Consider the following 15,000-nt stretch of genomic DNA (forward strand, 5'->3'; position numbering starts at 1 on the left):
TATTACGAATTACTTTCGGTAAATTATATAAATGATATCATGGCTATGCTTGATAACAAATTATTTGATATGTGCTCCACACCAGTTAGTGACTGCCTTTTGTTGGGATGCATGGAAAAGAACCACTTGAAAATGATTGATGACCTGTATAATAGTATAACCTCAAGTGTTCGAGTCTACCCAGAAATATGTGCAGCGTTCCATTAGAAAAGATAAGTTTAAAGTAAATCCTGGATGGAGCAGGAGGGTAAAGGAGAAGCACAGTGTGGCAAGGAAGAAATTCTTTGTGTGGCTTCGTCTTGGTAAAGTCAGAGGAACAGTGTTTCACGAGGAAATTGTGAAGAGCAGGAGTGAATTTAAGAAAAGAATTTTAAAGACTGTAAAGCAAATAGGAATGAGGAAATTAATCAAAATATTCTTGAAATACTTTCACAACAAAATAAGGTGAAATTTTGGAAGGAAGTAAACAAAGGACAGGTATGTAAAAAAGTGACTGTGGATGGAAAGAATATTGACTGTGAGATTGCTGATGTCTGCTGTGATGAATTTTTATCAAGTCACTTACATTCAACAAAGTTGCTGACAGAGACTTGTTTAAGAAACTTATGAATAATTGCTCTTTGGAAAAAGAAATGCATATGAGAGTGTCAAGTGTCACTTTGAAGAATTTGTTTCTTGGCTAAATCCTGGACAAGGTCATGACAATATCCAGTCATATCAAAAAATGCTTCCGAGATATTTTTTTATTTAGAAAATTTGACTTACTTTTTTACTGCCTGTTATGCATTGCTACCTTCCAAAGGATTTGCTGAAAGGAACTGTTTCACTTATTCTGAAAGACTATCAGAAGAGCAACGCAGATTCATGTAATTAGAGGCCAATTATGCAATCATCATGTCTTAAAAATATTTGAATTATTTATTTTATGTAGTTTACAAGAAAAATGTTCTTGAATTCTAGATAGTTTAGTTTTAGGTCTGACTCTTCCACCACTGATGCATATTTCTTACCAAATGAAATAATGAAAAAAATACTCCAACTGTAAAGTGTTCACTGTAGCCACTTTTATTGACGTAAGTAAAGCTGTCGATGAGGTTGGTCACTGCATCCTAACTGTTAAATTCTTAAGTTCCAATGTTCCAGTTGACATAACATTAGTGATTTTACATTATTTCAGAAATTATTATTTAAGAAATCAATAAGCCAGTATAAAATGGAACAATACATGAAGCAGCTACAAGTATATTGAAAAGGAGTAAAGGCAGGTTCACACGTGCCAATATGCGACTGAAATTGCTAGTCACTAGAAGTATCGACTGAGCCCTTCTAATCGGAAAACGTCTAGTTGATGCCTTGGCGGAAAGTGAATGTAAACAAACAGCTACCCGCCAAGATGTCTTCCTCCAGTGACGATGCTGAACCTGTGATTGCTCTTCTTTTGGCATACCGGAAAGGTCAACAGAAAAGAAAATGCCCGTGGACTCGTCCCTGGCTAAGTAGAAGGAAAGAAAGGAATGTCTGCCACACACAACTGCGATCAAATTAAGTTCTGACAAGTCTTCAGTCCTCAGCTCCAACAACACTGCATTGAGGGAAGCAGTTCTTGGAGAATGGCAGTTATTTCGTCGAACGACGATTTGTGCAAACTTTTTTTTACTGTATAATTCATTTCTAGGGTCACAGATGTGTTCTTTTCCTTCACTAACTCTAACATCTTCTCTACATCGACACCCACATTTTCAAAGTTTGCTCCGTGACGTCACAACGTAAATAAAGTGGCAAATCGACTGAACAAGACCAACATGCTGGTCTTGTTTTGCTACTGGTTTCTCCAGTCGCTAGGCACCGATATTCAGTCGGAAATTCTACCAACTTGCAATTCTAATCGCAAGTTGGCACATGTGAACCCACCTTAAGGCAAGGAGGGATTCTTTCACCATTCTTGTTTAACTTTTGTAACAATTATGTAATTAAAGATGTTTTATCAACAGAGCTTGGTTGTATGTTCGGCCTAATTCGTTGTAATACGCTGGCCTATGCTGATGACGTGGTGCTGCTTGCTCCAAGTGTATCACACATGAAAACATTGTGAGTTAACTTTGAATGCAGACAAAACTAAAGACACAAGGAAAAAAAAAAAAAAAGCTAAGCGAAAATCTTGTACTTGATGGTGACTCAATAGAAGTTGTGAGCTCTTTTGAATGAAATACCTTGGTCACAATGTACAGTATCTTACGATTTTAAATCCAATTTATCATTGGACTAAAATAAATAGTTTGAGCAAACAAATTACATACTGTTCCAAAATCGCTCTGTACATCATGAGTTTCCCCCTGTTACTATTGCAGGAAACATATTGAACAGAGTAGAATTCACAAAATTTTTGGGTGTCTATATAGATGAAAATATTAATTGGAATAAACAGATTTCTTTTGTTACAAATAAATGATCAAGGATGTGTGGTATTTTGTTTAGAGTTCGTAATAGTCTCACAATTGAATCACTCACTAGTATTTATTACACCCTCTGTTATCCCCACCTCACCTATTGCGTAGCAATCTGGGCGTGTACTTGGCAGTCTTTCATTAAGAAAATAACTATTGCTCAAAATAAAATATTTAGATGTGTTTTTCATTTGAATAGGTTTGAATCAACACAATTTTCTTACTTTTTCAAATATTCATAAACATTTCCTATTGTTAAGTATTTATAAGTACTTTACACAATATTCCGGAGCTCAACCTTTCAAATTGGTACAGACATCATACAATATTCGGGGTAATAATGTCAATCTCATGTTCCCGCAATTCAGAACGACTCTTTTTAAACATAGTGTATTATGCTCCGGTCCACAAATATGGAATTCATTACCTTCTCAAATAAAAACACTTCTTTATAATGATAACTTGTCCACTTTTAAAAAATCTTTGAAGACATACTTGTATAACTGCCAAAATACATGATATTCTAAATTTAACATTTAAATGCAAAACAAACATTTCTATCTAAGATTTTCCCTTCCTCTTTGCCTTTACCATGTATAACAAACAGATTTTTATAGATGTATCTTCTAATGTGATATTGTAGTATGCGGTGTTAATTTCCTTTCGTGATCGTTTTTGAATTTGCAGTATGTTTATTGTGATTTGCTTAGCTTTGTTCTTGTCATTATTAGATATGGTTGTTATTATTACTATTCTAGTTACCTAAATGATTCTTTAGGCAATTTACCTAAAATATTGCCAATTGGTGTTGGTGTAAACAATAATCATAGTTATGTACATAAATGTGACTGTCGGGAAGCTTCGGCTTGACAGTCTCTGCCATTTTTCTTTTCATTTGTAAACATGTCTTTCTCAAATGTATTTATGCTAATGGGCAATAAACCTTTACTTACTTACTTACTAAAAAAAAAAAAAGACGATGGTGATATTTCTTTCAGACCAAAAAACACGTTTAGTTCTTGTTTAATAGTATTTTAAGAAATTTTAACATTGTAAGAAAAAAAAAATTACTGTTTCTATTTAACGCTTTGCAAGCCTGGCTATGGATTACCTCTATGATGCCATGAATTGACTTTTTTTAAATATCATGTGCTTAATACTTTTAAAACAGCTTTTAGCAAATCCTTGAAGGGCAATTTTGAAGCTCCATCCTTCGCCAGCATTAACATAAAAGCTGCACGATGCAATACATTATTACTGCATCATCACGGAACATTTATTCAGGCTAGGTAATGTAGAAGACTTGAATTGTCACCATCCACTTGTTAAGTTGAATATGCCATGCATAAAACAAAGATCTTTAATGCGGCATGTCTTCGAATAGTTTAGGCCTGTCTACAGTTTGCATGTATTCAGTGAGACAACCGACGTACTAATATTTTTTTTTTTTTTTTTTTTTTATGTAAGAGGGAAGATCGGCCAAGAGCATCAGAAAAGTATGAAAAAAAGTCCCCTGGGATGCCGGTTAAATAGATAATGATTAGAAGGGGATTCCAGGGATGATAGAAAAGCCATCTTTTTTATTGTTTTATTTTTTCGATTTTAAATTTTTCGTGAAGAATGTGCGTAAAGTAGTTAGATGCATGTAGTGTTGTGTGAAATAAGAGAGTTGTCTTTTGAGGGCAGTCTATGACTGTCCCCTTGTGTTGTGAGACACATAGGGAAACGTTCAGTGAGGTTACAGCTGGCCTTAATGGCAAGTTCCTGAACCAGTGCTATTCGACCTCACCGCAATGGATACAGCGGCATGACGAAAGGCAGGGCCACTGTTTGTACTTTGGCTACTAAAGCGTTAATTTAAACGGGAAATTTTAGAAAAAATGTTTTGTCCCTCGTTTATTTTCCAATAAAATATTTGTTTTTTATCTTTAATGTGCGTGTATATCGTTGTGTATTTTAGATTTACAACTTTAGGTAGTAGCATCACATGAAGGTTTCCATCACCGTAACTGAATCATTAAATGTGTCTGGTATTATCAACCAAACATGTGTTATGTACTACATGTTTATTCTGATACTTGTATTACGAAATAAAGCATGATGATGATGAAGATGATGATGATGATGATGATGATGATGATGATAATGATGACTACTATTACTACTACTACTACTACTACTACTACTTGTATTAAATGCTACCATTACTGCTACTACTACTGCTATTACTATTACTACTACTACTACTACTACTACTACTACTACTACAACAACAACTACTTCTACAACTATACTACTACTATTACACTACTACTACTACTACTACTACTACTACTACTACTACTACTACTACTACTACTACAACTATATTAAGTACTACTACTACTACTACTGCTACTACTACTACTACTACTACTACTACTACAACTGTATTAAGTACTACTACTACTACTACTACTATTGTTACTACTTCTATTACTATTACTACTACTATAGCTAGAAAAGTTACTATCACATCACGCACACAAACAGAGAGAGAGAGAGAGAGAGAGAGAGAGAGAGAGAGAGTCTCACCTTCTGTTGCTGCTTTACTCTGCCGCTTCACCATCCCCTATCCCCGCATAGATTTGCTCTTAGAACAAAACAAAGAGACAAGAGGAAGGTGGGCGGAGTGGGTGGAGTTCACTCCGACAAGCCAATCGCTAGCGTCGTTTCATAAATACTACAGAACATGTGACCCCAATGTGTAATGTGATACCTTTAAAGAACATTTATAGGAAACGTTTTTGCTATGAAAAGTATGCTCTCTCTCTCTCTCTCTCTCTCTCTCTCTCTCTCTCTCTCTCTCTCTCTCTCTCTCTCTTACTTTATTGTTTTTCCTTTTCTCTTTTCATAATCTAAATTCCATGAGAGAGGTTGCCCACATTATTTAATTTATAGTTGAGTATAGCACAGTATAGCAACAGTGTATGTATATAAGGCACTGTGTTTTACTTGTTCTTTAATTTGCAATGAGCACTGTACCTCGAAAATGAATGGTTGGCTGTAGAGAGAGAGAGAGAGAGAGAGAGAGAGAGAGAGAGAGAGAGAGAGAGAGAGAGAGAGAGAGAGAGAGAGAGAGAGAGAGAGAGAGAGAGAGAGAGAGAGAGAGAGAGAGAGAGAGAGAGAGAGAGAGAGAGAGAGAGAGAGAGAGAGAGAGAGAGAGAGAGAGAGAGAGAGAGAGAGAGAGAGAGAGAGAGAGACAGAGAATGTCTTAATTTGATAAGAAAGAAAATCAAATATTAGATGTGAGCAACGAATCATCCAGTTTGGTAATTACCCATTGTGTCCTGACGGCGACTAACTAATAGAGAAACCCTAAAGTACGTAATATCAAGTTATATGTAGAGATGTACCGATGCGGTATCGGTATCGGAATCGGCGGTATCGGCCCATTTTTGGGTATCGGTATCGGTATCGGCTTATTTTATGCCGATACTTCCGATACCTAAAAGGAATTTACTACTTAGTGATATATTCGATATAAGATATTGATGATACCAAATTAATATAATACGGCGTATTAAGTTTCCGTGGTGATTACCGTATGTCATAGAATACTGTTTTCTGTGGTAATAAGCCACAACCTCTAAATTGGACGTGTATGAAACGCGTATAGGCTGAACTCCGGCATCCTGTCACACGGTCGGTCATGAGTCACCACGCATTCTCACTGTCTCTCAGTCAGACGCTGCTCCTCCACCCACACAAAGTTCACACAGGTGAAAAGCTTATGTTTTTGAACTATAATCTAAGAATGTCAAACTTCAGATATTGAGAATCCAACAAAATGATTTGGTATATATATATATATATATATATATATATATATATATATATATATATATATATATATATATATATATATATATATATATATATATTTAGGCATTTTGCATTATTGTAAATAACAGCATATTCTTATTTGATTTATAATTAACAGTGCTAGTGCTAGCCTTTTCCAAGATATCATACTGGAATAGGTGGAAGCTCGAATTATATATGTATATTAATTTTAATGCAAGTTTAATTTTTGAGTTACTTGTGTTAACCTAAGGATGTAAAAATTCCATAACTAAGAAAGTAACGATTCTGTTTTGTAATCATGTGCATTGTGTATAATTTGTTGCATATTAATTATTTAAGATCATAGCAATACACTAGAAATTTAGAATAAACTAAACTTTTTCTATTTAATTGAAAAGATTAGGTGAAAGCTCATTTTTCTGAATTGGTCTACTAATGTCTAATGAATTAATATCAAAGGATGTCAGATTTAATTAAAGAGAAACATACACAACAAAATGAGTTTCTTTTGCTAATATTTTGTGTCTGTTTTACAATTTTAATAATTTTAAAAATATTTTTGATCGCCAAAATATCGTCAATAAAATTAATAATGAAAATGCACAAGACGAAATGGTCGCTAAAGGAGTAAGAATTTCAAATAAGTGACAAGAATCAGAAGACTGAGAAGATATTCATTGCAATTACTGATTAATTTACTTTCGCAAATGGCTTCAAAAAGCTTCTAGAATTGCTCCTATTTCACAAACGTTCTCAGAAGGATTTACAGCATCCCCCAAAACAAAGCCTTCCATCTGATAACGCTCGCCGTCCACCAACTCATCCTGGTGTCCAGTGCAGTAATCACTCACTATAAGTAGTAGTATCGGTATCGGTATCGGTAGTGGTATCGGTATCGGCCCAATTAGGTGGTATCGGTATCGGTATCGGAATCGGCCAAAATTTTGGTATCGGTACATCTCTAGTTTTGGGTATACTTAGATGATTTAATCTATATTAGAGAGAGTCTATGGAGGTCAAAAAGATTAATGACCAGAGTCTTCACTATTTTGATCGCAACACAAGTTTCAAGAAGCTATATGATCAGATCACTAAATAGTAACTAAAATAAATATGAAAACACGTCCTGCTACTGAAGAGGTTAAGAGAGAAACAGCCATGTGTAGACGTGATGGTGTATTGTAACATCCATTATTTTCTCAAATTCTTATTTTCCTCTGCTCTAAAAAGAAACGCAGAAAATAATTAGTGACGTGACTTCTTTTTTGCAGAAAGTCAAGATCGTGAACAGCCAACCAATCACGTGCAAGTCCTTTGCCAACAGCTGTGATAGTAAGAGTCCAGAAGACGATCCTGTGCCTCGTAAACGTTCCCCCTTTCTAATGTCACTTCTCCCTTCCTTGCAGGCAACCTCGTGGTGCTGCTGGTGATGTGGGTGCACCCCCGCATGCGATCCACCACCAACTTCTTCCTCACCAACCTGGCTATCGCGGACTTCTGCGTCACTGTGTTCTGCGTCTACCAGAACCTCTCGCTCTACCTCGCCCAAACGTGAGTGTTGCCAACTTGTCACCGATGCAGGTCACTATCAATGACACACACACGCACGTACTAATTTACTGACTCCCTCCACGATGCTACAACTCTCTCACTTACCTGTGAATAAAAAAAAATCGAAATTGGTGTTTAGTCAAGTTATTTCTACACTACATGACTCTGCTGTTCACACTGCAACAAACAAACATCGAGCAGCATTAGTATTTCTGCACGTTATTATATGTTATTATTTTTGTACTAGCACCCTGATCAAGACACACACACACACACACACACACACACACACACACACACACACACACACACCGCGTAGTGTAGTGGTTAGCACGCTCGACTCACAATCGAGAGGGCCGGGTTCGAGTCCCGGTAAGCGGCGGGGCAAATGGGCAAGCCTCTTAATGTGTGGCCCCTGTTCACCTAGCAGTAAATAGGTACGGGATGTAACTCGAGGGGTTGTGGCCTCGCTTTCCCGGTGTGTGGAGTGTGTTGTGGTCTCAGTCCTACCCGAAGATCGGTCTATGAGCTCTGAGCTCGCTCTGTAATGGGGATGACTGGCTGGGTGACCAGCAGACGATCGAGGTGAATTACTGCGTAGTATAGTGGTTAGCACGCTCGGCTCACAACCGAGAGAGTCCGGGTTCCAGTCCCGGGAAGCGACGAGGCAAATGGGCAAGCCTCTTAATGTGTGGCCCCTGTTCACCTAGCAGTAAATAGGTACGGGATGTAACTCGAGGGGTTGTGGCCTCGCTTTCCCGGTGTGCGGAGTGTGTTGTGGTCTCAGTCCTACCCGAAGATCGGTCTATGAGAACCAATCGGCCTCTTCCAAAAAATTTTCTATAAGATTTTACGAACTCTATGATTACTGTCCTAAGACCTCACTCTTCGAAGCGTTCAGGTCAAAGGAAGGAGAAAATACAGAAGCAGGCAAGAAGTTCCAGAGTTTACCTGAAGAAAAAGATGCCTGAGAATACCAGTTCCCTCTTGCATGATACGATAATCTCTATATGGATTTTACGGCCTCTATTTATCTTTTTCTTTTATTTATACCATGTGGGCTTTTCACGGGAATTTATGGGCTAAAGGGGATACTTTTTTGGGTACCTCCTATCTGAAAACCCACCGGCTAGGAAACCGTTGCCTCGAGTGAGGAAGCCCAACCTACACTTGGACCGTGGACAGGGTTCGAACCCGTGCGCTTGGAGACCCCTCGGATCCCATATCACGCATGGTTCCACTGTACCTCGTGACAGAAATGACGCCTGCACACAATAAAACATCTGCTGCGCCTTACTAAAACAAAAACAAAAGCTTCCTTCGCCAGAGTGAGAAGGACGTAAGAAGCATATTCACCAGCACCTGTACCGAACCTCCACTGAAGTTACTCTGGTTTTTCAAGCTGTTTTTATGGCTCCAGGGACAGATTAACACGATTTATGGCTCCAGGGACAGATTAACACGATTTCATCATTAGCAGGAGAAAAAGTCTTGGGAACCTGGCTAATCATCATTCGTCTCTGAAAACAGTCGTGGGGAGACAGAAAAGTGTTTCAGAAAACTGGCCTAAGTCTGAACTAACGTCCTGATTGTATTCCTAAAAGAAGACAAATTCTAACTTGTTCTTAGACACTGGATAACGTATACTTGTTTGTTAATCTACGTTACGAATAAATAAAGGCTTGAGAAGAATTACAGCATGAGTTTGTCGCACGTATTGAAACCCCAGCAAGCAAGAGCATCAAAACAGCGCTACCGTGCTCACGTGTTCTTCAATGGCAAATTTCCTGCGCCACAGTCCGTGATATGGAAGCCCATTGGTTGAAACACTTTGACCTCTCAGTACCACAATATTCAAAACCTAAAGAGCGAAATTTCAGGTTCTCTTGGGTGTTAGGTTTTCTATAGTGTCTTTTTTTAATTTTTAATCGTTTCTGCAAAATGTTTGGTATGCCATAACTAGAATCTAGGAAACACCCTTGAGCCTCATCAATGGGCGTCAGTTGTAAGGATCTTATCAAAATATGAATGAAATCATAAAAGTCTTAATTGAAAACCCCAGTAACTTTTTTATAACATGTTAAAAGTAGAGAATATTTTTAAACTACCTCTAACATTTGAAAGCGCTCTTGAAAATACCATTATACTCCATCATGAGCTATACAAATTGTCGCTGGAATTATGAAAACACTCCTGAAACTTTCAATAACTTCTAGAACCTATCAAAAGTACAGAATAGTTGTTAAATTATCGCTAACATTTTGAAAACTCCATTGAAAACTCCCAGTACTTCCCAGTACAACGTATTCGTATTAAAAGCACAGGAGACTCGTTAATTAAGCAATCACTGGAATCACAACAACGCCCTTCAAAGCTCCACATGACTCCCACTAGAGCCTACCAAAACTTTAAAAAAAACTCTTTTAACATATTTCTATACTCACGAGGGATCCCGTTGAAAGTGCAGATCCTTTTTCAAACTATTTTCAAAACCATGAAAACATCCTTTAACAACCAACGTAACACTGATATACCTACCAAAACTACAAAAATCTCTCATAGATTCATGAGGGCACATGTTAGAAGTACAGATTCTTTATTAGAAGCATGAATATGCCCTTTGAAAATCTAGGTAACCTTCATATGCTTACCAAAACTGCAAAAAAAATTCTCTTAACCTACCACTAAAATCATAAGTCCTGTAAAAATACAGATCCTTCATCAACCTATTTCTAGAACCACGAAAACACCCTTTGAAAGGCGCCGTAACCTTCATTATAGAGCTTGTTAAACATGGTCGAGGAGAGACAACGAAGCGCTGGAGAACTTGGTGTTGTAGTGAAGGAGTGGGAATGATGAAGCTGATTATGTTTGCACGGAGGGAAGAAACTGGGGAATGGAGAGGATGAATGACGAAGGGTGAGGCTTTGAGAAGGGAGAATGAAAGTAACTGGTTAAGACTATAAAGAGAACAAGGAAGGGATAAAGGGAACGAGGGGAGGAGTGTGTGTGTGTGTGTGAGAGAGAGAGAGAGAGAGAGAGAGAGAGAGAGAGAGTAGTTTGGATGAGAAACTATACACCTGCTCTCTCTCTCTCTCTCTCTCTCTCTCTCTCTCTCTCTCTCAATAGATTAAAATGTGCATGCAAGGTTACATAATATCATCTTTTCATTTCTTATTTTTTTTTTTTTTTTTACTCGAAAGGGGACACGAGAGCCTGTCTAGTCCTGTGTGCAGGTAATTCCTTCTGAACATAGTGAACATTAGCAAAAAACACACTTCACATGAGTCGTATGGGCGTATTTTGATGTCTCTACTTGTGTTTTAGCAAGGAAACTTCATCATCGTTGGAAAAGGAAGAAAAGAATACTCGTGAAATCCTAAAGAATCTGTGTAGCTTTGAAAATGGTAAGAATAAATCAGATCCACATCCATTAGCCGCACATACCAGTGGATTAATTCATATCCTTTCTTTTCTTCTTCCTGAAATTGTTGTGTGTGTAACTAATGTTCGTATTACTTGTGTCTTCAGATTCACCTTCAGCCACAATCCTCTTTTTTTTTTTTTTTTTTTCATTTCATGTCTTCTAAACATACAAGACCACGAAACCAGGTGACACACAAGAGGCATCTTTCGAGGATTTAAAACACCTAAAAACTAAAACATCTGTCACTACCATGTTTAAAGATAACGAGTGTCAGGACAGCAAGGATTTCTGACGTAGTGATGTCGATCGAGGCAGCAGACGGGAGTAATGACGAGGAAGCTTGTCAATTCCCGTGGCTCAGTGCACAGTGAGGCGCTGGTGGTGTTCATGTGACGCCTCTCTCCCTCATTAGTCCACCTTGCCTTATGCACTGCTGCCTTCACTCATTTCTGGTTCATTGCTTCACGTTGTCTCCTCCCTCACTCAATCACTCACTTGTATTCCCACACAATTGTATTCCCATATCCTTGTAACAATACGCACTCCTCTCCTCACACACTTCATCACTTTCCACATACTTCTCACTCGGTTGTCCCACACTTCTCTCATCACACACCTCATCAAGGTTTTCTTCTATCTTTCACCCTTATTCTATCCTACCCTATAATGCAAGAATTAATCACTACTATCAATCATTCATACCTTTCTCTGGTAAACTCTGGAACTACCTACCTGCTTCGGTATTTCCAACTTCCAATGATTTGACTTCATTTAAGAGGGAGGTTTTAAGACATTTATTTCTTGACATCGGCTAATTCTTTCGGGACTGCTAAAGGTTTGGCAACTAAGTGGGCTTTTTTAATTTTATGTTGCCCCTGGCCAGTTTTCCCTTCGTACATAAAAAAAAAAATTCTCCTCACATTGTCTCTTCACACACTTGTCTAACGCGCTTCTCTTCTCACGCACACACTTCTCTCCTCACACACTTCATCTCTCCCCATGCAAGTCAAAGTGAACGCATCAACAATATTTAGAAACATCCTCAAGGAATGCAATAAGCAGATGCCGTTTACCCATATACTAGGTCTGAGTCTCTTTGATAGACTAATAGGGACTTTTTCGAAATATAGATACACTTCACTCCTCTGTAATGTTTGGAATATCATGTAGAGGCTTTTACTACATGTCTTTGTCTGACGGTCACTGAAACATTGAAGAAAGATTCATTACCAGTCACAAAGTTAGAATTAGAACTATAAGAGAGAGAGAGAGAGAGAGAGAGAGAGAGAGAGAGAGAGAGAGAGAGAGAGAGAGAGAGAGAGAGAGAGAGAGAGAGAGAGAGAGAGAGAGAGAGAGATGCTGTCACCAAAACAATAATTGAATAAAGAACAAACTTTATACACACATCTGACCAATATTTCAGCGTTACAACGAGACACACCCATGAAAAATAAATGAATGCAGGAATATAAAAAAAATAAAATAAAATAAACACACAAGGGAAAAGCAAGAGAAAAATGCAGCACACACAGCAATGCCATTACAAGATTGCTTACCACTCACTTCATGACCAGCGCTCCTCCATCTATGGCTCTCACGCTGGGAAAAACTTGTGAAAAACGTTACATTTCTCTACTATTTGCCGCGTCACTCCTCACTGCCCCTCACTGCCCAGACCACTAAGAATAGAATACAGTGGTAGTTTAGGGTAGTTTGGAGTTAGTTTAGGTAAATTTCAGTTAGGTTAGGTTGGGTTACTTTATATTAGGTTAGATTATTTCGAGTTATCTTAGCTTGAGTTAGATTGACCTCTACAATACCATGACGTGTATGCGTATTCATTCTGCTTACTATTTAGTGATTCTATACAGCTTCAGAAACTAATGCGCTGATTAAAAATAGTGAAGACTGTGGCCATTAATCTTCTGACCTCCATAGACCCTTCCTAATGTAAATAAAAATCGTCTAATCATACCTAAAATTCATGATAAAAATGCGTCCCAGTACTGAAGAGGTTAACTAAATAGGTTACGCTAGGTTTGGGTTACGTTACGTTGGATTAAGTTAGGTTTGGTTGACTTAGCTTAGGGTGAGTTGGGCTCGTTTAAGTTGGGTTTAGATTACGGTTCTGCAGAAGGATGGCAGCAAAAAAAGATAAAAGGATGACGTTACAGATGAAACATTTTAGTATTTACAGTTACTCAATTCACCTAGTTAAAATTCACTACGGTCAGATGAAATGTTAACCTCTTAAAGAAAATATGGACAACAAAACCAGAGACGTAGTACACAGAAGAGAAATAAGATAATGACCTGCTATTTTACTTTCACATCTTTAGTATTCTATCAGTGACAGATGTAATCATTTCGCATTCTGAGACATCAAGGTGGTGTTCTTCAGCCACTTCTTGAATTTCTAGTGGGTAATAAGTGATAAATGAGCTCTTTTTATCGTACTGTCTTTAGTATGATTGCTCGTGAAGATTTCATATGGAATGCTATCCAGCGTTGCTATGTATTCTTTCAAACTTTAAGCTCCTTTTCTTAGTTTAACTGGAGTATCCATGAGTATAACTGGAGTATCCATGAGTAGATTTGAAGCGTTGTCATGGTGTTTGGAATGCTGTGCAGCGTTGATAGGTATTCTTTCAAATTTCTTGTTTCTCTTTCTAAATTGAAGTTTCCATGCGTAGGTTTGAGTGATTTAATTAAAGCGTTGCAATGCCGTCGTGGAAAGTTTGATACGACTGTGGTGAGAAGTTTGAGGTTTTCCACGTGATGTCTTTGTAAGTCATCAGCATTACTCTGTTACTCCGGCAGTGTTGCAGTGCTGTGCCTCAGGAAGGTTTTGTCAGTCAGACTGTTGTGTTCGATTGTTTTGTGTTGGCATGCATTCAGATTTGTGACAGAGAGAGAGAGAGAGAGAGAGAGAGAGAGAGAGAGAGAGAGAGAGAGAGAGAGAGAGAGAGAGAGAGAGAGAGAGAGAGAGAGAGAGAGAGAGAGAGAGAGAGAGAGAATATGATAGTCGGGAAAAATTTCCACTCCTTTTTCAACGTCGTGTACACATCCACCCCGATCCCTCCCACACACACACTATTAATTAATCAAACGAGAAAAAAAATAAAGAAATATACATTATTTCACGCGTTGTTTTTTCATTGTATATATACATCCATCACTGATCCCTCCCCACCCCTCCATCTTCTCCCCACAACACACATACACACACACACACACACACACACACACACACACACACACACACACACACACACACACACACACACACACACACACACACACACACACACACACACACACACACACAAGCGGCGAGGCAAATGGGCAAGCCTCTTAATGTGTGGCCCCTGTTTACCTAGCAGTAAATAGGTACGGGATGTAACTCGAGAGGTTGTGGCCTCGCTTTCCCGGTGTGTGTTGTGTATTGATGTGGTCTCAGTCCTACCCGAAGATCGGTCTATGAGCTCTGAGCTCTCTCCGCAATGGGGAAGACTAGCTGGGTGACCACCAGACGACCGAGGTGAATTACATACACACACACACACACACACACACACACACACACACACACACACACACACACACACACACAAAGAATGAGAGACAAAATGAAAGGAAAGCAAACAGAGGCTTGCCAATGTTTCAACGCTGTATATCGACTTCTACTTTTCTTTTATGCTGGAAATTTTCCTACATTCAGCCTGTTCCTAA

At 38.3% G+C, this 15,000-nt stretch overlaps 1 protein-coding gene across 2 annotated transcripts in view; it reads left to right on the plus strand.

Annotated features, from left to right (window-relative positions):
- Positions 1 to 15,000, plus strand: part of LOC123515618 (trissin receptor-like) — a 318,318-nt gene that overhangs the window by 292,596 nt on the left and 10,722 nt on the right. The window contains exons 1-2 of one of the 2 annotated variants that reach the window (XM_045274408.1): positions 6,169 to 6,205; positions 7,697 to 7,841. In XM_045274408.1, the coding sequence (XP_045130343.1) occupies positions 7,720 to 7,841 (122 nt within the window). In that variant the 5' untranslated portion in view covers positions 6,169 to 6,205; positions 7,697 to 7,719. Of the gene's footprint in view, positions 1 to 6,168; positions 6,206 to 7,696; positions 7,842 to 15,000 lie in introns of those variants that run through there. The other variant, XM_045274406.1, reaches the window with a different exon arrangement.

Source organism: Portunus trituberculatus, chromosome 39 (genome assembly GCF_017591435.1).
Source record: "Portunus trituberculatus isolate SZX2019 chromosome 39, ASM1759143v1, whole genome shotgun sequence".
In the NCBI taxonomy this organism is placed as follows: Eukaryota; Metazoa; Arthropoda; class Malacostraca; order Decapoda; family Portunidae; genus Portunus; species Portunus trituberculatus.